This window comes from Mobula hypostoma, chromosome 1, assembly GCF_963921235.1.
Source record: "Mobula hypostoma chromosome 1, sMobHyp1.1, whole genome shotgun sequence".
Lineage (NCBI taxonomy): Eukaryota > Metazoa > Chordata > Chondrichthyes > Myliobatiformes > Myliobatidae > Mobula > Mobula hypostoma.
The window spans coordinates 225,001,717-225,027,257 of NC_086097.1; the positions used below are offsets into that span (position 1 = coordinate 225,001,717).

Genomic DNA, 25,541 nt, shown 5'->3' on the forward strand with positions numbered 1-25,541 from the left:
GGAAGTGCAAATAAGCTAGTCATGCTGTTACATACTTGTGTGCCACAGGCTTCTAGTCACAAATGTAAATACATCCCAGCACGAGTTATGGAAACGAAAGTAAGTTGAAGAAAAATAAATGGAGCAGAAGCTGGTTCACCTTACTTAGGAAAGTTGTTAAGAATCAGAGTGCAGCAAGTTAACATTAATACTCAGAGGAAAAAAATGAGATCTCACTGAGTGGGTTGACATTGCGACTGTGGAATAAGTACTTATAACTCATCCTCCTTCCTTAGGCTATGCCTAGAGAGCTGATGCTGACAGGCCTCAAGGCTGGCGTACAGCACCAGCATTGTATGGGGTGGGGGGTGGGGTGGGGGGGGCAGGGGTGAAAGAGAGTAGAATCAGATCCAACACTGCTTGAAATGTTTGTTTGGCAGAAGACAAGTTGTATTGTGTTTGACTCCAGACCCCTGTAACATTCATGGACTCAGGGTTTTGGACTATATTTTGCTTTGTGTGACTTGTATTTTACTGATATCTTATATGTGCCTTGTGCTATGTGTGACTGTTGGTGCAGTGCTTCACACCTTGACCCTGGAGTAATGCTGCTCCATCTAGCTGTATTCACGAGTAATTTGTGTGTAGTTGAATAAAAATTAAACTTGTACTTGAAGGTAATAGTCAGAAAAACCAGTGTCTTAAGCTTGGGATGGGAGAGTTGGCTCAGTCCAGCTTTGTACATTGAAGTACAGATTTATTAAGTGAGTGAGCATTTCACTCTTTGGGGGCTGGAAATATACAACAGGTCCTCCTTTGGAAGCTATGTCCACAAACCTGAGTTTGGCTGGAGTATGTGGAGTGCAGCTTCAGCAAAATTTCATGATTGGAAGACCACAAGAACCTAAGATGTAGGAGCAGAATTAGGCAATTTGGCCCATTAAATCTGTCCCACTATTCAATCATATCTCATTTTTTTCAACCCCATTCTCCTATCACTTCCCTGCAACACTTAACCTCCATATCAATCTAGACCTACCTCAGGATGTACCTAATAAAGTGGCCACTGTGTGCATGTCAGTGGTCTTCTGCTGCTGTAGCCCATCCATGTCAAAGTCTGATGCTATTGTGCGTTCAGAGACGCTCTTTTGGATACTGCTGTTGTAACATGTGGCTATCTGAGCTGCTGTCGCTGTTCTGTCAGCTTGAACCATCCTGCTCTGACCTCTCTCATTAACAACACGTTTTCGCCCACAGAACTACCACTCACCGGATGCTTTAGATTTTTCACACCATTCTCTGTAAATTCTAGAGACTGTTGTGCGTGAAAATGCCAGAAGATCAACAATTTATGAGGTACTCAAACCATCCCACCTGGCACCCAAATATCATTCCATGGTCATAGTCACTTAGAACACGTTTCTTTCCCCATTCTGATGTTTGCTCTGAGTACCAACTGAACCTCATGACTTTGCCTGCAAGCTTTTATGCATTGAGTTGCTGTCACGTGATAGACTAATTAGCTATTTGCATTAACAAGCTGGTATGCCAGGTCTATCTAATAAAGTGGCTACTGAATTTATCAAGCCCTGACTTAAACACCAATGACTTGACCGCCAAATTCCTCCATGGCAACAAATTCCATCGCCACCCTCTGGCTAAAGAAATTCCTCCTCTTCCCAGTTTTGAAGGAAAGGGAGGTTCAATCTAGTGTAGTTTGAAGGGTGTTAGGTTGAAGAAAGTTTCAATCCAGTACAGTTTGAATCGTGTCAGGCTGGGATATCGGACCCAGCAGTTCTTTAAATTCTTTAGATTATTTTCATTATTTAAATGTTGGTGCATTAGCATTAATTGAATGGCAAGGATTTGGAAGCTATCATGTTGGAAAGATTGGCTAAATATAAAGACTGAAAGAAGACTGAATGGAAACTGTGCTGGTTAAGGGTTATGCTTCGAAATCAATATTGTTTGAATGGTGGTATGTTGGTACTGCTAGTGTTTAAAGTGTGGGTGATTGGAAATGATAGGTGAAGGGGTTGATCCAGCGTTGCTTGAAGGGGTGAAATCACAACCAGTGTCATTTGAGTAACTGGAGATCGGAATTGAAGGGTGGCATTTTGGCACCCATTTAAAAAAAAGTCTCACTAAGTAAATGGACCAGTGCGATCTGTGGTGGCCAGTGCAATCATGTTTGCTGTTGTGAGCTGGGGCAGCAGGCTGAGGGTAGCAGACACCAACAGAATCAACAAACTCATTCGTAAGGCCAGTGATGTTGTGGGGATGGAACTGGACTCTCTGATGGTGGTGTCTGAAAAGAGGATGCTGTCCAAGTTGCATGCCATCTTGGACAATGTCTCCCATAATGTACTGGTTGGGCACAGGAGTACATTCAGCCAGAGACTCATTCCACCGAGATGCAACACAGAGCGTCATAGGAAGTCATTCCTGCCTGCGGCCATCAAACTTTACAACTCCTCCCTTGGAGGGTCAGACACCCTGAGCCAATAGGCTGGTCCTGGACTTATTTCCTGGCATAATTTACGTATTACTATTTAACTATTTATGGTTTTATTACTATTTAATTATTTATGGTGCAACTGTAACGAAAACCAATTTCCCCTGGGATCAATCAAGTATGACTATGACATTGCACCATTTCAGAACTGTAAGTTGTACTGGTTTGCCTTTCTTCCATAGTGCACAGCTCTCCTCCATTAGATTCCTTCTACTTCAGCTGTTTTAAAGAAAATTTATTATCAAAATCATCCAATACTATCCTGAGATTTATTTTTGCAGGCATTCACAGTAGAATAAAGATGTACAATAGAATCAATGAAAAACTATACACAAAGCTGGACTAGCAGCCAAAGTGCAAAAGGAGCCAAGCTATGCAAATACAAAAAAAAGAAACAATATTAATAATAATAAATGACCTCTTCCATCTCTTCCCTCCCAGCTTCTTACTTTATCCCCATTCCCCCACCCACCCACCTTGCCACTCACCTGTTCTCACCTTTCACTTACCTGCTTAGAGCTTTGCAGATTTTTTGCTATTGAATAAAACTTACATCCGGTATTGAGGTGTTTGCTGAGCTTGGCAATTATCTTGCAGATGTTTCCTCACCAGTTGAGGTGACGTCTTCAGCGTGTAGTTGATGGTGATTCTCTTTGTTAGTGATCACCTTCACCTAGTCTCACCTGGTCCTGATGAAGGGTCTCAGCCCAAAATGTTGACTACTTATTCCTCTCCATAGATGCTACCTGACCTGCTGAGTTCCTCCAGCATTTTGTGTGTGTTACTCTGGTCTCACCTATCACCTAACAGCTTGTACTCTTTCCTTTCTACTCCCCTCCCCACCCCACCCCCTACCTTCTTATTCAGGCTCCTGGCACCTTCCTTTCCAGTTCTGACAAAAGGTGTCAGCCCAAAATGTCAACAGTTTATTCTCCCACATCGATGCTGCCTGACTTGCTGAGTTCCTCCAGCATTGTATGTGTTGCTTAAGATTTCTAGTATCTGCAGAATCTCTTGAGTTTATGATTTTCTTTTGTGTCTGAGAGCTCTGTACACTGGCCAGAGTGCGGGTGTCAGCACTGGCACATTTTGAAAGACGTGGGGTTTGAATCAATGTTGTGTGAAGTGTGACCATTGAATACTGGCATTGGATGATGGGTGGGATTCAGTAAAGTTATCGTTTAAAGGGTGAGTGATTGGAAGAGACTGGGGGTCAGTCTTGCGTTGGTTGAAGGGTGGGGAATCAGAATCAAAATTGCTTGAAAGAGTGGGGGAGGTCAGGACTGGTATTGTTTCAAGAGTGGGGATCAAAACAGTCACCATTTCAAGCAGAGGTTCTCAACCTTTTTTCTGCCATGGACCCCTACCATTAACCAAGGGATCCATGGATCCCAGGTTGGGAACTTCTGGTTAAAGAGAGGAGATCAAAACAAGGAACCTTTTTGGAGTCTGTGTTTCGGATTGGTGAATGGTGATTTAAAAACTATCATTATTTGAACCAACCTGGTAAGTTTTGAATATTGGGGCATTTATTGAAGAATCACACATTGGAACAGACATTGTTTAAAGAGAGAGAAGTCAAAAACAGTACTATATGAATGGCCAGAATTGGGAATCTCCTCTATTTCAATAGAAAGTGATTGTTAATGGAGTGTGGTTCAGAAATGCTTCTATCTAAATTATCTAAATGAAATTATATTGGTATTCTCACTATTTATATAGTGATACCTCCAAGCCAGCACAGTTGAAGGAATTGAGCAGATGGGACGATATTATTTCAAGAATGTAAGGATCAAAATTAAATTTTATGAAGGGTAAGGATTGGAACTATATTCTTCAAAGGACGAGTGGTTGGAACTGGCCCTGGGACCCTGCACTGTGGCTGGGTTTTGGGATTTGGCACAGATATCTTTTGAGGGTGATTATTTGGAACTGGCATTCTTTGAAGTATTGATGTGTTGTAATCAAAATGACGAGGAATAGGAAATGTATATAGGGAATGGTACTGTTGGAAGGGATGGAGTTCAAAACTTATCTTTTTGGAAGTGTAGGATGCCTTGTTTGATGACCTATGAGTTGGAACTAGCATTTCATGAAGTGTGGAGCAGTCTGTTTGAGTGCTGAATTATGATGAATGCTTGAGTGGTCATTGCTTGAAGAAAGCAGGATTAGAAAAATCATGGTGACAAGATTGAGGACAGGATTCAGATCATTATACATTAAAGGGTTCGACTCAGAGCCAATATTGCGTCAAGTGTGGAACACTGGCAACCATCAGAAAACAGACCTCATTCAATGAGCTATATAAGTGGTTCTTTCTGTGGCTGGGCCCAAGTTGTGGACAGCCGTCAGCAGGGTTCCCAAACTTTTTTTACGCTCTGAACGCCTACCATTAACTGAGGGGTTTGTGGATCCCAGGCTGAGAACCCCTGACTTACAGTGTGGCTGGAGAATGAGGCTTGGCAATGGCATTATACAATGGTAAGAGAACCTTAACCAGTATTATTTCACACCATGCAATGTGTGAGAGCCATTGCTCTAAACAGTTCAGTTCTAAAGAGTACAGAATAGGATCAAACATTGTTTGAAGGTGTTGATTGAAAGTTTAAGTTTCAGAATAGATATTCGTGGAAGGATAGCATGTCTTATTTGAAGATTGGTGAAATAGAGCTGGCACTATATGAAGAGAAGGAGACAGGAGCCTGTCTATTTTTTTCAAGGGGGAAGATTAGAACTGATATTGTTTTAGGTTTGGAGCATTGTGACCATCATGGTTTGAAGATTAGCACTTCGGAATCAGTCATTTTTAAGAGGAAGGAATAGCGCTTAGCTTACCTTGTAAGGTCCAAAGGTTTGCAGCATTTATATCAAGGACAGGGTTTGAGGAAGCGTTGCTTGATTGGTGGGGTGTGTAGGAAGAAGTATTGCTTGAGGGGTGGAAAGTTGGAATGTTCTTTGTTTGAAGGGTGGGTAAATCAGAGACTATTTTTGGAAATTATAGTAAATTGATATTATTTAAAGGTTAGTGGATTTGATCTGCTGATGTTTGAAAATCCATTTGGAATTTTGGAAGCAGAATTATTTGAAGGTTGAGAATATATATAAAAAATCTGTAGATGCTGAAAATTAAAAGTGAAAACAGCATCTTTGGAAAGAGAAGCAGTTAATATTTCTAATTCAGAGAGTTGGCATATTTAGGTATAGAGGGTATTATGGGTATAAAGAGAAGGTGGTATGAGGAATTGATAAGGCATAGGGAATATTTGTTCCAGGATGAGACTGGGTTAATAAGGCAGTTAGAGGCTGGTTATCCTTTTTGTCTGGGTTACGTTGCAGCTAGAAGCAAGATTGTGTCCGGTAGCTCAGACTAATTGACAGAAAAAAATATAGGGCAAAATTATACTAAAGTTGGAAAATTCACATTTTCAAGGAGGCTCAACTGAGACTTAAAAGTTAAAGGTTTGAGAACAGGCATTATTTGAAGAGGGATAGAAGCCAGATAGGTCAGGGAGATCAGTCTGGGGAATCAGAAGTGGAATGTAATGAGACAGGCAGATTAAGACTTGTGATTTTTTTTGGAAGTGAGGGAAGTTCAGAGATGTGTGCAGGCTGGAAATCAATTAGGGGTGCAGAATGGGCTGAGAGTAAATGTTGATAATTTACTTACCTTGTAGACATTCCATTCCGGTGTCGCTCCAGTCTGACCATATTGTCTTGTGCATGCCAAGTGACTGGTGCAGATATAACAATGTAGTTCAGATTTCCCTGGAGTGCTGCACAATGAATAATGTCCTCCTGTGCATCCCTGACTCGAAACTCACATACTCAGAGACTGACTCAACTAGAAAGTTTCGAGTGGAGCTTTCAGAGTGACGTAATGCAGTCCAGAAACGGTCGCTATCGCATTTCACTTCGGGGAAGAAAATTATTTTCGATTGCATAATGCTGATAACGTTATTGAATTTCTTGGCATCCGTCTTTTTCAGTTTGACGACTTGTCATTTTAAAATCCCACTGACAGCGCTGACTGTATTCTGGCTGATAGTTATATGCTATGTGAACCCTCAGGTTTAATCGGCAATGTGTTATTGACAAAGACAAGAGGAACCAGTGCAGATATTGCAGATTGAAGAAATGTTTTCGAGCTGGGATGAAGAAAGAAGGTAAGACTGTCAAAGGATGATCAAGTGAATCACTAACCAAAAAAAAAATGTATATATATATTTTTTATTTAGCAATACAGCGAGGAGTAGGCCCCTCTGGCACTTCAAGCCTTGCCACCCCAGCGACCCCTCAACCCTGATTAACCCTAACTTAATCATAAGACCATAAGATATAGGAGCAGAGGTAGGCCATTTGGCCCATTGAGTGTGCCTCGCCATTCAATCATGGGCTGGTCCAATTCTTCCAGTCATCCCCACTCCCCTGCCTTCACCCCATACCCTTTGATTCCCTAGATAATCAAGAACCTATCTATCTCTGCCTTAAATGCACCCAATGACTTGGCCTCCACAACCGTTGTGGCAACAAATTCCACAGACTTACCACCCCCGACTAATTTCCCTGCCTTCACCCCATACCCTTTGATTCCCTGGATAATCAAGAACCTATCTATCTCTGCCTTAAATGCACCCAATGACTTGGCCTCCACAACCGCTCGTGGCAACAAATTCCACAGACTTACCATCCCCGACTAATTTCTCCACATCTCTGTTCTAAATCCCCTACCATGGGAAATAACTTTGCCATTTCTAATCTGTTCGGACCTTTTAACATTTGGGATGTTTCTAAGAGATCCCCCCTCATTCTCCTGAACTCCAGTTAATACAGCCCAAGAGCTGCCAGATGTTCCTCATACAATAACCCTTTTATTCCTGGAATTATTCTTGTGAATCTTCTCTGAACCCTCTCCTATGTCAGTATAGCCTTTCTAAAATAAGGAACCCAAAACTCCGCACAGTACTCCGAGTGTGGTCTCACGAGTGCCTTATAGAGCCTCAACATCACATCCCTGCTCTTACATTCTATACCTCTAGAAATGAATGCCAACATTGCATTCGCCTTTTTCATCACCAACTCAACCTGGAGCTTAACCTTTAGGGTATCCTGCACAAAGACTCCCAAGACCCTTTGCATCTCTGCATTTCAATTCTCTCCCCATCTAAAAAGTAGTCTGCCTGTTTATATCTTCCACCAAAGTGCATGACCATACACTTTCCAACATTGTATTTCATTTGCCGCTTCTTTGCCCATTCCCCTAAACTAGCTTAGTCTCTCTGCAGGCTTTCTGTTTCCTCAACACTACCTGCTCCTCCACCTATCTTTGTATCATTGTCAAATTTAGCCACAAATCCATTAATCCCATAGTCCAAATCATTGACATGCATTGTAAAAAGCAGCGGTCCCAACACGGACCCCTGTGGAACTCCACTGTTAACCAGCAGCCAGCCAGAATAGGATCCCTTTACTCCTACACTCTGTTTTCTGCTGATCAGCCAATGCTCTACCCACGCTAGTAACTCTACTGTAATTCCGTCGGCTCTTATCTTGCTAAGCAGCCTCAGGTATGGCACCTTATCAAAGACCTACTGAAATCCAAGTACACCACATCTACCGCGTCTCCTTTGTCTACCCTGCTTGTAATTTCCTCAAAAAATTCCAGTAGGTTAGTCAGGCAGGATTTTCCTTTCAGGAAACCATGCTGGCCTTGGCCTATCTTGTCATGTGCCTCCAGGTATTCCGTAATCTCATCACTAACTTCCCAACAGCTTCCCAACCACTGATGTCAGGCTAACTGGTCTATAGTTTTCTTGCTGCTGCATCCCACTCTTCTTAAATAGTGGAGTAACATTTGCAATTTTCCAGTCATCCGGTACAATGCCAGAATCTATCGATTCTTGAACGATCATTGTTAATGCCTCTGCAATCTCTCCAGCTACTTCTTTCAGAACCCAAAGGTGCATTCCATCAGGTCCAGGAGATTTATTCACCCTCAGACCATTAAGCTTCCTGAGCACCTTCTCAGTCGTAATTTTCACTGCACATGCTTCACTTCCCTGACACTCTTGAATGTCTGGTATACTGCAGGTGCCTTCCATTGTGAAGACTGATGCAAAATATGCATTCACTTCCTCTGCCATCTCTGCATCTCTCATTACAACATCTCCAGCTTCATTTTCTGTTTGTCCAATATCTACCCCTAACTCTCGTTTTCCCTTTATATACTAAAAAAGCTTTTAGTATCTGGTGGGGGAAGTTTGCTAAGGCTACTGGGAGAGTTTGAACTAGATTTGCTTGGGGGTGTGAACCGAACTGAAGAGACGGAGGAAAAGACGGTTGCCTCACAAATATAGAAAGCTTGGAGACAGTACGAGAGGGAGGATAGACAGTTGATAGAGAAGGGATACGCTCAGACTGATGGGTTGAGATGTGTCTATTTTAATGCAAGAAACGTCATGAACAAAGCAGATGAGCTTAGAGCATGGATCAGTATGGAGCTATGATGTTGTGGCCATTACAGAGACTTGGATGGCTCAGGGGCAGGAGTGGTTATGTAGAGTTCCAGTCTTTAGATGTTTCAGAAAGGATAGGGAGGGAGGCAAAAGAGCTGGGGGCTTGGCACTGTTGATCAGAGATAGCGTCACGGCTGCAGAAAAGGATGAAGTCGTGGAGGGATGGTCTACTGAATCTCTGTGGGTGGAAGTTAGAAACAGGAAGGGATCAATAATTCTATTGGGTGTTTTTTATAAATTACCCAATAGTAACAGGGACATCAAGGAGCAGGTAGGGAGACAGATTCTGGAGAGGTGTAATAATAACAGGGTTGTCGTTGTGGGGGATTTTAATTTCCCAAATGTTGATTGGCATCTCCCTAGAGCAAGGGGTTTAGATGGGGTGGAGTTTGTTAGGTGTGTTCAGGAAGGTTTCATGACACAATATGTAGATTAATCCTACAAGAGGAGAGGTTATACTTGAGTTCGTATAGGGAAGTGACCCTGGTCAGGTATCAGGTCTCTCAGTTGGAGAACATTTTGGAGATAGTGATCACAATTCTATCTCCTTTACCATAGCATTGGAGAGGGATAGGAGCAGACAAGTGAGAAAAGTGTTTAATTGGAGTAAGGGGAAATATGAAGCTATCAGGCAGGAACTTAGAAGCATAAATTCGGAAGAGATGTTCTCAGGGAAATGTACGGCAGAAATGTGGCAAATGTTCAGGGGATATTTGAGGTGCATCTGCATAGGTATGTTCCAATGAGACAAGGAAAGGATGGTAGGGTACAGAAACCGTGGTGTAGAAAGGCTGTTGAAAATCTGGTCAAGAAGCAAAAAAAGGCTAACGAAAGGTTCAAAGAACTAGGTAATGATAGAGATCTGGAAGATTATAAGGCTAGCAGGAAGGAGCTTAAGAAAGAAATTAGGAGAGCCAGAAGGGGCCATGAGAGGGCCTTGGCGGACAGGATTAAGGAAAACCCCAAGGCATTCCACAAGTATGTGAAGAGCAAGAGGATAAGACGTTACAGAATAGGACCAATCAAGTGTGACAGTGGAAAAGTGTGTATGGAACCGGAGGAGACAGCAGAGGTACTTAATGAGTACTTTGCTTCAGTATTCACCACAGAAAAGGATCTTGGAGATTGTAGAAATGACTTACAGTGGATTGAAAAGCTTGATCATATAGACATTAAGAAAGAGGATGTGCTGGAGCTTTTGGAAAGCATCAAGTTGAGTACGTCTCCAGAACTGGACGAGATGTACGCCAGGCTACTATGGGAGGCAAGGGAGGAGATTGCTGAGCCTCTGGTAATGATCTTTGCATCATCAATGGGGACGGGAGAGGTATTGGAGGATTAGAGGGTTGCAGTTGTTGTTCCATTGTTCAAGAAAGGGAGTAGAGATCGCCCAGGAAATTATAGACCAGTGAGTCTTACTTCAGTGGTTGGTAAGTTGAGGGAAAATATCTTCTTGAGAGGCAGGATTTATGAACATTTGGAGAAGCATAATATGATTAGGAATAGTCAGCATGGTTTTGTCAAGGGCAGGTCATGCCTTATGAGCCTGATTGAATTTTTTGAGGATGTGACTAAACACGTTGATGAAGGTAGAACAGTAGATGTAGTGTATATGGATTTCAGCAAGGCATTTGATTAGATACCCCATACAAGCCTTATTGAGAAAGTGAGGTGTCATGTGATCCATAGGGTTCTTGCTTTGTGGATCCAGAATTGGCTCACCCACAGAAGGCAAAGAGTGGTTGTAGACGGGTCATATTCTGCATGGAGGTCGGTGACCAGTGGTATGCCTCAGGAATCTGTTCTGGGACCCCTCCTCTTCGTGATTTTTATAAACGACCTAGATGAGAAAGTGGAGGGATGGGTTAGTAAATTTGCTGATGACACAAACATTGGAGGTGTTGTGGATAGTGTGGAGGGCTATCAGTGGTTAGAGCAGGCCATTGACAGGATGCAAAGCTGGGCTGAGAAGTGGCAGCTGGAGTTCAACACAGGTAAGTGTAAAGTGGTTCATTTTGGTTGGTCAAATATGATGGCAGAATATAGTATTAATGGTAAGACTTGGCAGTGTGTAGGATCAGAGGCATCTTGGGGTCCGAGTCCACAGGACACTCAAAGCTGCTGTGCAGGTTGATTCTGTGGTTAAGAAGGCATACGGTGTATTGGCCTTCATTAACAGTGTGTTTGAATTTAAGAGCTGAGAGGTAATGTTACAGCTATATAGGACCCTAGTCAGACCCCACTTGGAGCGCTGTGATCAGTTCTAATCACCTCACTACAGGAAGGATGTGGAAACTATAGAAAGGGTGCAGAGGAGATTTACAAGGATGTTGCCATGATTGGGGAGCATGCCTTATGAGAATAGATTGAGTGAACTTGGCCTTTTTTCCTTGGAGTGACAGAGGATGAGAGGTGACCTGATAGAGGTATATAAGATGATGAGAGGCATTGATCAAGCTGGATAGTCAGAGGGTTTTTCCCAAGGCTGAAATGGCTAACACGAGTTGGTACAATTTTAAGGTGCTTGGAAGTAGGTGCGGAGGAGATGTCAGGGGTAAGTTTTTAATGCAGAGAGTGGTGAATGCGTGGAATAGGCTGCCAGTGACAGTGGTGGAAGCGGATACAATAGGGTCTTTTAAGAGACTCCTGGACAGGTACATGGAGCTTAGAAAAATAGAGGGCTATTGGTAACTATAGGTAATTTCTAAAGTAAGGACATGTTCGGAGCAGCATTGTGGGCTGAAGGGCCTGTATTGTCCTGCAGGTTTTCTGTGTTTCTATCTTTAATCACTTGACAATTTACAGTGACAAATTAACCTACGCAGTACAGCTTTGGACTGTGGGAGGAAACTGGAGCACCTGAGGAATCCCATGCATTCCACAGGGGAGACATACAGAGACTCCTTACAGAACTGTGCTGGAGATGAAATCTCAATCTGGAATGCCCAGAGCTGTAATAATGTTGAGCTAACTGCTAAACTACCGTGGCGCCCTTGAAATAATTTCCAGCACTGCTGTACTTAAAACAGAAAATAAATGTCCTGTTTTTATGTGGCCTCTAGATGGTGGTGCTTATTAGTTTGCTGATTTCTCAAACTTAGACTCCCATCGGCTAAGGTACTGGTAGAATATGGCCACCAGCAACCGAACTGCATGGAAATCTTTGGGCAACTTTCAAAACATGATTTAATATGCACTTTTCAAGAGTAGTACAGAGGTTAATAACAAAAAGGAATATACAGGTTTCCCCTGCTATCGGAAAGTAGAGCGTTCCTGTGAAACCTTCCGTAAGCCGAAACGTCGTAAAGCGAAGAAGCAATTACCATTAATTTACATGGCAAAAATTTTTGAGCGTTCCCAGACCCAGAAAATAACCTACCAAATTATACCAAATAACACAAAATCCAAAATAACACTAACATATAGTAAAAGCAGGAATGATATGATAAATACACAGCCTATATAAAGTAGAAATAATGTATGTACAGTGTAGTTTCACTTACCAGAATTGGGAACGCAGTGAGAACACTGGAAGGTTCATGCATTTTTCTATCATACAGTTCTCTGTAAGCACTCAAAACATCCTGCAAACCTGCCCTAAACCTGCGTGCCCTTTCAAAAATAAAGTCATACTTTTCTGTAATCATTGCAGCACTGTCAATCGCAGTGAAAATCTCACGCAGTTCAAAGCTATGTTGGTTTGATGCTGAGATGCTGAGTGTAGTTTCCGGGGAAGGTGCTTGGTGGCGCCACTCTCGCTGCTCGGGGTGCGCGGTGCCTCTATAAGGGCTCGCTGCAAAACAAACGCTGAACGCTATTTTCGCTTTTCGCCTTTTTTTCGTAAAAGTGAAAATCCTCTTCGGATTTCTTTTGGTTAGCGAAAACAGGTACTAACGTAGGTCTCTCGTAAAAGCGAAGTGGCGTAAAGTGAACTTTCAAAAAGCAGGGGATACCTGTACTTGGTTCTTACATTTAATTTGCCAAAAGTTTGCTGAATGACTAATTGATCCCATTGGAGACACAAAACTCTATAGAGATGCAGGAATCTGGAGCAAAAAACAAATTGCTGGAGGAACTTTTTATCCAGATGAAGGGGTCTTAACCTGAATGTTATCTGTCCATTCCTCTCCGTAGATGCTGCTTAAATTGCTGTCTTCCTGCTTTGATTATTGATCATTTTTTTGCATTTGTACCACTTGTTCTGTAGTTTACCAAGTTAAAGAAAGGGGAATTTCACTTCTTTAGACATAAAGGTCTTCCTGTAGGATAATGGAGATTAGGTACCAGGAGAGTGAGAGATGAAAACTGATTATCCATTCTGTGGGTTTCCAGGATTACAGAGTAGCCCACATCCTGAGCAGGTGTTGGGTGGTGGAGGCAGCAAGCTAACACATTGGGCACCTGCCTTCTTTTCCTTGTCTCCCTCAGCTTGGTAATGCCTATGTATCTCCATAGAAGCAGTTACATTGACCTTCCTTTGTGGTGCTGTTTGGTTGGCAGGGGCTCCACCTCATCATCTTGCTCTGTTAGTCAGCTTCCTTCACAGTCACGTGTATAACTCATTTCTGCTTTCCCTTCAGGAACACAGCAATGCCACATTTTACTTGAACTCCCTCCTGTCACTGGCCAAATAGTCCTCAGCCACCAATTTCACCTGCCCTTCCAGGAGAAATGTCACATGGTTTCAAAGGACAGGTTATCAGAGGTTACTGCCCTCTGTGTTTGTCAGTAACACATTGTTGATGACACATGGTTATATGGATAACATAGGTTATCGGAGGTTACTGACTGTCATGGCTACCTAGCATTCTGTGCAGCACCACAAGCTTCTTTCTCTCCTGAATCACAGGAAGAGAGACCCCATCATTCTTCATCCTTTGCTTCATCATTGTAGGTACACTATAGCAAAAGATGGCCCAGGAAGACTCAAATAAATACTCACAGATACTAATAAAGTTGCGGGTAAAACATCCATATTTAGAATTTTATGATACTGCCGCCCCTGGGACTGGCATGTGCCTTGTCTCAAATGCTGAGCAGCACTTGTGGGCACGTCAGCCCTTCGTTGGGCCAGAAGCGCTGAGGAAATAGCCCGAGATGAGTTAACCACAGGGAACACCATGCTTTTCCCTGGGAACCCTCACAGCAAGAGAGGATTGAGGAGCTCATCCATAAATCTTCCAGTGGTGTAACCCCATGAAGAGCAGTGCATCTTCTCATTTCAGGGATTCCTCTGCTCCATCTTAAATGGATGATCCTGAGATGTGTTGCATCTCACAACAGCAATCAGAACCCCAGAATCCTAGTGGTGCTTACTCGCTGCTCCCACGGTCTGAAATATCTCCATGAGGTTGGTGGTGGCTCATTTTGTGGGTAGGTTCCTTGCACTGAGCTGTAGTAAACCACTGCATCCTTGGGCCTAGGATTTCTACTGTGTAGTTCAGAATGTCAACAGCCAATTGATTGACTATAAGACCATAAGATGTAGGAGCAGAATTAGGCCATTTCACCATGGCTGATCCAATATTCCTCTCACCCCAATCTCCTGTCTCCCTTCGTGCCCTGATCAATCAAGAATTCATCAACCTCTGCCTTAAATATACATATAGACTTGGCCTCCACAGCTGCCTGTGGAAAAGAATTCCATAGATTCACCACTCTCTGGCTAAAGAAATTCCTCCCCATCTCCACTGTAAAAGGACGCCCCTCTATTCTGACACTAGGTTCTCTGGTCTTAGACTCCTCCACCATAGGAAACGTCCTCTCCATATCCACTCTATCAAGGTCTTTCACCATTCGATAGTTTCAATGCAGTCACCCCTTCATTCTTCTGAATTCTAATGAATACAGGCCCAGAGCCATCAAATGCTCTTCATGTGACAAGTCATTCAATCCTGGAATCATTTTTATGAACCTCCTTTGAACTCTCTCCAGTTTCAGCACATCCTTTCTAAGAAGCCCAAAACTGCTCACAATACTTCTAGTGAGGCCACACCAGTGCTTTATAAAGCTTCAATATTACATCCTTACTTTTGTATTCTAGTCCTCTTGAAGTGAATGCTAACATTGCATTTGCCTTCTTCACCACAGACCCAACCTGCAAATTAACTTTTAAGGAATCCTGCACAAGGACTCTCAAGTCCCTTGGCACCTCAGTTTTTTGTATTTTCTCGCCATTTAGAAAATAGTCAACCTTTTCACTTCTTCTACCAAAGTGCATGACCATATACTTCCCGACACTATATTCCATCTGCCATTTCTTTGCCCATTCTCCTAATCTGTCTAAGTCCTTCAGTAACTTCTCTACTTCCTCAAAACTACCTGCCCCTCCACCTAGCTTCATATTGTCAGCAAACTTTGCAGCAAAGCCATCAATTTCATCATCCAAGTCAATTTGCTCAGTGCATTACTCAGCTGTTGTTTCCTGGCCCTCTTGTGTACATGACACACAGTGTACCGTATGTATTGTGATGTGAGTTCAAAGTACATATGTGTCATCATATACAACCCTGTGCACATATTTTGACATTGGTTGCAAAAGACCGTTCTGTGTAGCTGAGATCCTTGGTTGGTTTGGGCCTCGTACACCAGAGACAGTACTTAGCTGGATAATGCAGATAAGAAGTGCATTAGTCTTCCTCGGTAGTGAGTGGTTTTCTCCATCCTGATGTGGCTGCATTCCCCTTCTCCCTTCCCTACCATCTGTTACCCATTACCCTGAATGGCTGCCCAAATGATCTTGACCCTCCTGCCCATGCCACCACTCTCAATTAGCTACGCCACCCTGATCCCGTCCCCAACCTGTGGAGGCAGAGGAATGCTCGGACTTTTCAGGTTGACATCCTGAATCCAGCAAGCAACCCAACTCCAATCCCATCACTTCAGCAACCCAGCAATGAGTCTGAGCAAGGAGACCAATGATCCTGGACGCCGCCGTTCAACTGTTTATTTATCCAAAAATTTTTCCCCCAAGCCATCGGACTACCAACTTACTGCCCTACGCTGTGCCTATTGTCTTGTTTATTATTTATTGTAATGCCTGCACTGTTCTGTGTACTTCATGCAGTCCCGGGTAGGTCTGTAGTCTAGTGTAGTTTTTGTGTTGTTTTATGTAGTTCAGCGTAGTTTTTGTATTGTTTCATGTAGCACCATGGTCCTGAGAAACATTGTCTCATTTTTACTGTGTACTGTATCAGCAGTTATGGTCGAAATGACAATAAAAAGTGACTTGACTTGAGTTGAGTTGATTTGCTCCCACCCCAACTCTCCCAATCCATTCATCCTGGTCCAATCTGTCCCAGATACTCTGGAATTGCAATTTTTAGCTCCTTGGATTTTGGTTGAGAGTTACAGGAGGCAAGTAAGGCAGACATGCTCAATCTTGATCTGAGGCCTTGTGAATGGGACCCCCCCCCCACCACCTTCTGTGGCTTTAGAATCCAGGGGCTACTCATTTCGTTCCAATTTACAACCATTTCCAAAAGATTACTGCTCTCAAAAATATAATTTGGTTAAATTCATTCCAAAAGTGCCTGTACAATGCAATAACAGCAGGAGCAAAAAAAAAATAGTCTGCTGGAGGATGTGGGAGTACTTGTAGAAGCAGAAGGATGGTCAGACTTTTCAGGTCGACTCTCTGAGCCAGGACTGAGAGTGTAGCTGGGAAATAATAGGCAGGATACAGAAGAGGGAACGGTGAGACTAAAGCTGGTGGGCGACAGGCAGGCTGAGCGGGGATGATGGGCAGATGGAATCATGTAGGGGAGGGGGTAGTGTTATCACCCAAGGAGGTAAATGACAGATTCAGATTCATTTATTTATCACATGTAGATCAAAACAAACAGTGAAATGCACCATTAGCATTCACAACCAAAGCAACCAAAGGATGCACTGGCGGCAGCCCGCAAGTGTTGCCACACATCCTAGCACCAACATACCATGTTCACAGAACAAAGCAAACAACAGCAACAAATTACAGCAAGAAAACAGCAATAGCAACAAGCCCTGTTGATCTCCAGCCTCCAGCCTCCAGCGAACTCGTGGGCTTGCAGACATTGGGCTTTCACCTTCCCCAGTTGTGCAGACACGCAGACCTAGGGCTTCAGACAATAAGCTTTGACTTCCAGACTCTGTCTCAGCACATCGTCAACCCACTCCCCCCAACTCCTTCCCATCCCGATCTGGTTCTGCCTATAACCTGGAGCCTCTGTTTCATATCTCCCCTTCAGTTCTGAACCAGGGTTTCAACCAGAACTTTAACCATCCCTTTGCCTCCACAAAGGCAGCTTCACCCTCCAGTGGTTTATTTTTGCTCCTTATCCCAGCGCCTGTGGTTTTTTTTTTAAATGTCTCCACAAGGAATGTAGGATCTGAAGCCTTGGCTGGCACTGAGAAAATAATATGAGACAAATTAATCACAGAGGCCAGAAAGTGTGGAGTGGGAATAGATCTGGTGCGAGAGGAGGGTCAGGGTGGTGGTGTGCCACATTGGAGGTTTAGGAGATGGGATGGAGCCATTATTGGAAAGTTGGAAAGAGGGGTGAATGTGTTGTTGGCCATCAGGGAAGTGGTGTTGAGATCCAGATGCTTATAATGTTGTGGTCCCAGAGAATCAGGTCACTGGGGTAATCTGGGGGGGGGTGGTAGTTCATGGTATTTAGAATGATGGAGATTCAGGCAATTGGACATCAGCACCTGGGCTGAATAAGTTGGACCAGTGGTTGGAAGAAAGTTGGTATTGTGGACATGGAGTGCCTTGCAGATAAGTTTGAGATTTATGTTAGTGAGACCTCAGTAAAGCATCATTCAATTGTCCTGTAAGGGAGACAATGTGAGGCAATCTTTGAAGCAGTATTGCATAGCAAATGATGTCATAGCTTGGCACATGATGGACAGTGTCCAGCTGAATGACCCATAATTGGTTGTTCCTGTGTTTCATAGAGTCACACATTACTCTATGCCAACTGCATTACTCATTAATCTTACCCCATCTGCCCACCTTCAAAGTGCATTTTTAATTTGATAGCAGCGAAATTATCAGGTGTGAATTATTTATAGAACATAGAACATAGAATAGTACAGCACAGTACAGGCCCTTCAGCCCACATTGTTGTGCCGACCCTCAAACCCTGCCTTCCATATTACCCCCACCTTAAATTCCTCCATATACCTGTCTAGTAGTCTCTTAAACTTCACTAGTGTATCTGCCTCCACCACTGACTCAAGCAGTGTATTCCACGCACCAACCACTCTCTGAGTAAAAACCCTTCCTCTAATATCCCCCTTGAACTTCCCACCTCTTACCTTAAAGCCATATCCTCTTGTACTGAGCAGTGGTGTCCTGGGGAAGAGGCGCTGGCTGTCCACTCTATCTATTCCTCTTAATATTTAGACCAACATCAATCCATTGTAATTGCTGTGTAGCAAATACTCTTATTCTGTTGCTCTGTGCTTGCATTTCAGGCAAAATAATCTTTTTAAAGCTTGTTAAATTTGGTTTAAAGCTTTTCAAGTGGAGTAATGAAATTAAGACCCAATGTTAATTGTTGCAATGCAGTGGTTAAGTATGAATGGTTGAAGTGGACAACAGAACTGGTAAAGCAACACACACAAAACATTACTTATTTAACTATTTATTTAAGTATAATTACTATGTATCAATTTGTCGATTAACCAAGAAGTATCTGGAAAATAGATTGGAGTTCCATAAATTGCTAAAATTAAAATAAAGGAAGTTAATTAAAGACAAAACAAAGAAAAGCAGAAGTAATTTTGACTTTAATATTTGCTTTGCTAAGTACCAGTTAGTTTTGTGGAAGATATGCCCTGTATTAACTGGCATGTGTTCTGCACTGTTTTCACCATATGTAATTAAATCTTATGACTAACAATTGCCTTAATATTACTAAACAGGTTTTCAACAGATTATACTACTTTTAAATTCATGGTCCTGGATGTTTTACCATCTAATGCAGTCCTTAAGCACATGATAAGAATGTTTTAATGAAATAAAACCAGTGACTTTGTACAAAATATTCAGTTCCCCTTCTGTATCCTTATTAGTGCCACAGGTGCATGGAGATGCAACTCCACACAGATTCAGTGGTGTACAGTGTGTGCTCAGCTACTGTCTCTATGATTTTCCTTCATGGCCTGAGAGAAACATACCTCTTTCATGGCACATGAGACATTTGTGAGTTCTGCTTTTTGGTAGGCCAGGCTGAACAGGTTTCTGACTTTGAAACCATCGTTGCATAAATCCTTTCTAGATTATATACTTACAATGATTTTTCCACAAGCCCCATGTTTCTCCAAGCCCTCCAGTTTTGGTTGTGACCTCTGATTACTATCCCATCCCATCTGATCACAGCTCTGACTCCTGTCACACAACAGCTTTTGCGTTTGACCCTTGCCATGTCTTGGGCAGAGTGTCCAAGGTATTTTGATGGTATCTAATGCTTCGGGTCTTGTGGTCTATGGAATGTGGTTGAAATTTTTTCAAAAATTAGGAACGTTTATTGGCTCACTGCACTCTGTTGGATTAACACAAATGCTTCTCTTTGACCAAGGAGTTACTCTAATTTGTTTTAGTTAGTCACGTATTTGGCGGTGTGGGAGAGATCTGGAAAAACAACTCACCTTTACCCTGATTTAAACAAGGCCAATTCTAACCAGTAGGCCAGCCGTATGATTATTTCATGAATAAGGCTTGCTGTATCTATAGAATTCATCTTGTACTGTGCCCACAAGTTAAGAGTGCCCAGTTCTGAAAGGAATGATTCATCTCTTCTGTTACAGCTGCTGAGAATACTATGGTAATCTTGTTGAATAGAACAATAGAACAATCTGTTTCTGTGGCTATTCCCTTAGACTGTTAGAAGTAACAGAATACAGTTACAGAGCTTCACCAGAATTAAAGCTACTGTAAATCATATTTTAAACTTTCATTGAAGACAGCTGAATGGCCTAAACAATGGATTTATATAGCATAGAACTTTACAGCGCAGTCCAGGCCTTTTGACCCACGATATTGTGCCGACATTTTAACCTACTCTAAGATCCTCTCCTCCCACATAGCCCTCTATTTTTCTATCATCCAAGTGCCTGCCTATGAGTCTCTAAGTGTCCCTTAGGTATCTACCGCTAACTCCACCTCTGGCAGGGCATTCCATACACCTGTTGCTCTCTGTGCAATAGAACATAGAACCTGTAATAGAACACAGAACTTGTAATGGAACATAGAACCTGTAATAGAACACAGAACTTGTAATGGAACATGGAACGTGTAATAGAACACAGAACTTGTAATGGAACATGGAACATGTAATGGAACATAGCATATGTAATAGATCATAGAACAATGTTGTTTTAACAAAATATATTTTATGACCAGGAAAGGAAGACAGTATTAATAGTTTTAAATAATGCAAAACTTAACCAATATGCTGGTGGCTAGCTTATCCCTGTGGGAATAGAGTATCTGTCATCAATGATCATTGAACCATTCGGAAGAGAAAACATCATTAGAGTCACCAATGAAGCAGCTTTTTGATATCAAAATAAATACATAAGGTATTCCTGGTTTCAGATGGATTCTTTGATGCTTAACAAAATTGTTTCTTCCTTAGCTGTGCAAAATGAACGAGATCGTATAAGCAACAAAAGGAACAGCTACGAGACTGGCAGCTCACCCTCCATCAACGTGCTGGCTCAAGCCGAAATCCTCTCTCATCAGGTAGATTACAGACAGAACCAAGACATCGATTTTTTTCCTCCTCATGTCTGCTGATGCTCCCTGCTGTCACCCCTCACCCTTCTGGATGTCAGTTCTTGGTCCAAGTGCCAGAAATAGCTTTGGTGGCTTTTCCTGTCAGCACCATATCTGTGCCGTGTAAACAGAGTTTTGCTCAGTCCAGATGATCAGGAGAACTCCTGAGAAACTCCTGCAGCTGATTAAACAAGATTTCCAGTCAAAACCTTCAGAGATATGTTGAATCTGTCTGAAGTACAATGCTATGGTTAGCCAGTGTTCTGTGAATCTCAATTGTTCCAACAGAATTGAATTGTTTCGTAATTCCCTGTACTCTTGTAATGTACTCTCTTCCATGTGTCCAGCAGTTCCCTTTGGTTCTTTGGTCACTTTTTTAGCCAGAGGGTGGTGAATCTGTGGAATTAATTGCCACAGATGGCCATGAAAGCTAAGTCATTGCGTATATTTAAAGAAGAGGTTGACTTGTTCTTGATTAGTAAGGGCATCAAAGATTATGGGGGAAAACAAATCAGCCATGATCGAATTTTGAAGCAGACTTGGTGGGCTGAATGGCCTAGTTCTGCTTCTTTGTCTTATGACCATTTACCTCCATAAAACCCACATCAGGCAACAGTATGATGTGTAGCAATGAGCATTGTTGCTTCTCAGCTGCAGGGACTGTCCATGGAGGACTGTCTGTGGCCTTCGGCTGAGTGCTCCAGTTTTTTCCCTCATCACAGAGATGTGCTGGTAGGTTAATTGTAAAATGCCCCTTAGTGTAGAGGTGGCAGTACAATCAAAAGGGGAGACAGTGGCCATGTGATAGTGAATAAGCAGCAGGGCTACTGGAAAATAAGGAAGGATATGGGTTTATTCCAGGTTATGAGCACCAGAATTAAAGAACAATCCATACATATAGATGGGACTGTTGGGGTGAATGGGGATGGCTGTTCTCTCCCTGCCTCTCGCTGCCCCCCCCCGATCCACAATGTTCTGAGCTGAGCAGAGCTGGGAGCACTGAGCAAACTGATAAGCTCACCCGTTGAGTCAGTGCGGCTGGCTGGTGCTTCTTCTCCTGTGTCTACTCGGTCTTTCGTCATATCTGTTCCTGTAATCATCAATCTCACACTCATAGAGCTATAGAAGAACAGAGCACAGAAACAAGCCCTTTGGCCCATGCTGAAGCCATTTAAGCTACCTACTCCCATCGACCTGCACTGGGACCACAGCCCTCCACATCCCTACTATCCATGTACCCATCCAAACTTCTCTTAAACGTTGAAATTGAGCTTGCATACTCCAATTGTGCTGGCAGCTCACTCCACATTCTCACGACCCTCTGAGTGAAGAAGTTTCCCCTCATGTTCTCCTTAAATGTTTCACCTTTCACCCTTAACCCATAACCTCTGGTTGTAGTCCCACCCAACCTCAGTGGAAAAAGCCTGCATGCATTTACCCTATCTATAATACCCTCATAATTTTGCTTACCTCTATATTCTCCTTTTCTGTATGCTGTAGGAGTATTCTGTATACTCTCTTTTCTTCACTTCAGACCTACGAACAGTTTAGGTTGCAAAGAGTTCTCAGGAATGGAACAATGGGGGACTGAAAGTAATGGGTTTGTGACATTGCTCTTTAGGGATCCAGAATAAAACTATGGGGCCAAATGGCCTCCTCGTGTGTCATGATAAATAATAAATGAATATTTTACTGTACTAAATCCAAGCAAATCAATGGGGCATTTAGTGTCTCACTAGTACTCTCCTGAAGTAGTTAGATGTGGTCCTGTTTCACAGACTCACAAATAGTTTACATAGACACTTTTAATTTGGTGGTTGTGGAAACTAGTGTCTCATCACTGTGCCTTCCTTTAGCCCTTCAAAATAGTACATAAAGGCTGGAGAGCACAGTACTGCTTTGATGGCCTGTCTCAGTATGAGCCCCTCTATTTCTGACAAGCACACAACTGCTATAGAAAACAACACCATGCCATTTCTCTCTGGTGCTCTTGGTTGGGGTTCTCCTCAAAGGCCGGTCAACAGACTGACTCTGCTGGAAGAAGCAGTGTGTGAAGCTCTTTTGTTACCAGAATAAAGGCACCGTGACATGCACCATTTTTAATGTGCACACACACAGTTCACAGAGCACATACCTCAGATTGCAATTTGACCTATACGCTTGTATTACATTTAGAAGGCAAGATGTCAGCGCAGATAAATCATGGTGATTTGCCACCTTTAAATGACAGTGTAAGACCACCAATAATATGAAGAAATGCCTTGGACACTGCAGTTGAAAAAAAAAGGTTTACAATTATATACTGTCTTTTAGAGCCTTAAGACTATCCCAAGGAGTTCTGCTGAAAATAAGTGACTTGCTATGTATCATATAAATTGATCATTGTTAATTTAGCAAACAAATATTTACCCATGATATATTAGCTCCCCAAAAATCTTATACCATTTAGTTATAGCTTTTGATGTTGGACAAGTAATTTTCGCACAGATCTAAATTAAATTCGATGTTTGTATCCAATAGAAAAATGAAAAGTGCGGGCAATTTGGCAAATAATTTGCATGATATATAATCAAGTAGAACAAAAACCTTGTTAAGGGAGTGGTGGTAGTTAGTGTTAAATATTTAAGTTCCAGTATTAATTGACTTTTATGGAATTCATGTGATATGGTTTCCTGGCATTTATTATGAACTAAATGCATTTTATTGAATGATTTTTTTTGGCTCCCAGGTTTTGTTTCTGAATGGTATCATACTATTGAAACCACGAATCTTTTTGAAAGTCAAAAGCCTGCTTACGGACAGTTTCAAAATCCCATTGATGTTGGGGAAACAACCGGCTCTGCATTTCCATTCACATTAGTCACTAGCGGAGCAAAAATAATCTCGTTTGGTTTTTTAATTATCTGCATGAGTGCTTCTTTGGATTGTGTTCTGGGAACAGCAACTGCTTGTGAAAACAATTAATGTTTCCTGGGCTGTAATTTAATTTGGTGAGGTTTGTGGTTTTTTTTTTTGTTTCCTAGCAGATCACCCTCTCAGTTTCTGCAGCGAACACAGACATCTCCACGAAGAAAGTTGCTACTATTAGTGACGTCTGTGAGTCAATGAAAGAACAGTTGTTGGTTTTGGTGGAATGGGCTAAGTACATCCCAGCTTTCTGTGAACTGCCGCTAGATGATCAGGTAGGGTGAACACTTCTAAGATGGCTATTTAGCTGTATACTGAAAAGTTTTTTTGCAGCTTATTACTCTATCAGATGTATGTACATTGTTTATATATCTGCTCATACATCCATCTGACCTTACATTGATAAATACTGGATAAATATAGTGCTTAATTTGTTGAATAGGATCAAGCACTCTCGAATATTGATAAGTTGACGAGTTTTTTGACAGTTTGAGCATCTAAGTTCAAGTAATTAAATTAATATAGAATAACATGCAAGAGTCAGTAGTTTTTAATAAACCGGTGAATGTTTGTAAAACTTATTTGATAGTCTAATGAACCTAGAGAAGCAGATCGCTCTTTATGCCAGTGAACTCAGCCCCACTGCTGGCTGACCCCTCACTCTTCTTTCTGATAGTGGGACAATAGCAATCAGCAGTAAGTGCTGACGTGTGGCATGACTGCATTTCATACTATAATTGAAGAAAATGTGGAATTTGTATCACTTGATCTACTTTGAATACCAAATTACAAGACTAATTAACGATTAAGTATTTTGACTGATCAAAAGTAGAGGTAACCTTGTAATCCAGATAGTCAACCAGTTTGAAGTAGATATTGAAGATAGACAATTCCACTGAAATTCATATCATTTGATCGGACGATCAGAGATGGAGAGGGTCAGCAACTTTAACTTCCTCGGTGTTATCATTTCGGAGGACCTGTCCTGGGCCCACCATGTAATTGCAATTACGAAAGAAGCATGGCAGTGCCTCTACTTCCTTAGGAGCTGCAGAGATTCAGCATGGCATCTAAAACTTTGACAAACTTCTATAGATATGTGCTGGAGAATATATTGACTGGCTGTATCATAGCCTGGCAAGGAAACACCAGTGCCCTTGAATGGAAAATCCTACAAAAATTAGTAGATATTTCTCACAGGTAAAATGAGGAAAATAATTAAGAGATTGGTCATCTGTTACGTTAAATAAGTTCAACGTGACCGGTCCAAAAAGTTCTATCTAGTACATCAGGATCTTTGCGTGTATCATTTGTAAACTTGCTGGTTAGTCATATTGCTTTGCTATGTGATCTGTATGATTTTTACATGAATATCAGTACAAACATTCCATTTCTGAATATTTTTCCCATGTATTAGAGTCCCCGTTGATTTATTTCAGGTCTCTTGCCATTTTTACTATGTATTCGTTTTACAAGATATGGGATGTTTTTTAGTATTAAATAGCTAACTGTTATTTTATGATGATTGTGGTCCATGGACAACAATTCATGGGAGACGAACTTTGTGTATCCCACCCAGCCTTGAGATAGGATGCATTGATCTGGTTATGTATGATCTCAATCAGGAGGAAAGAATCAGGTGGAGACGATGTTTCCTGTGTTGAGGAAGTCTAGGATCAGAGGCTACAGCCTCAGAATTGAGGGACGTCCATTTAAAATGGAAATGAGGAGGAGTTTCTTTAGCCAGAGGGTGGTGAACCTGTGAAATTCATTTCCACAGGCGGATGTGGAGGCCAGGTGATTGGGTATATTTAAGGCAGAGGGTGATAGATTCTTGATTGATCAGAGCATGAAGGGATAT

At 42.1% G+C, this 25,541-nt stretch overlaps 1 protein-coding gene across 7 annotated transcripts in view; it reads left to right on the top strand.

Annotated features, from left to right (window-relative positions):
- Positions 1 to 25,541, top strand: part of LOC134355428 (hepatocyte nuclear factor 4-gamma-like) — a 179,799-nt gene that overhangs the window by 130,830 nt on the left and 23,428 nt on the right. For 5 of the 7 annotated variants that reach the window (XM_063065340.1, XM_063065319.1, XM_063065303.1 and 2 more), the window contains 3 exons: positions 6,563 to 6,657; positions 20,634 to 20,740; positions 23,797 to 23,955. In XM_063065340.1, coding sequence (XP_062921410.1) covers positions 6,563 to 6,657; positions 20,634 to 20,740; positions 23,797 to 23,955 — 361 coding nt within the window. The remainder of the gene's footprint in view (positions 1 to 6,562; positions 6,658 to 20,633; positions 20,741 to 23,796; positions 23,956 to 25,541) is intronic. The other 2 variants (XM_063065296.1, XM_063065310.1) reach the window with 1 other exon arrangement.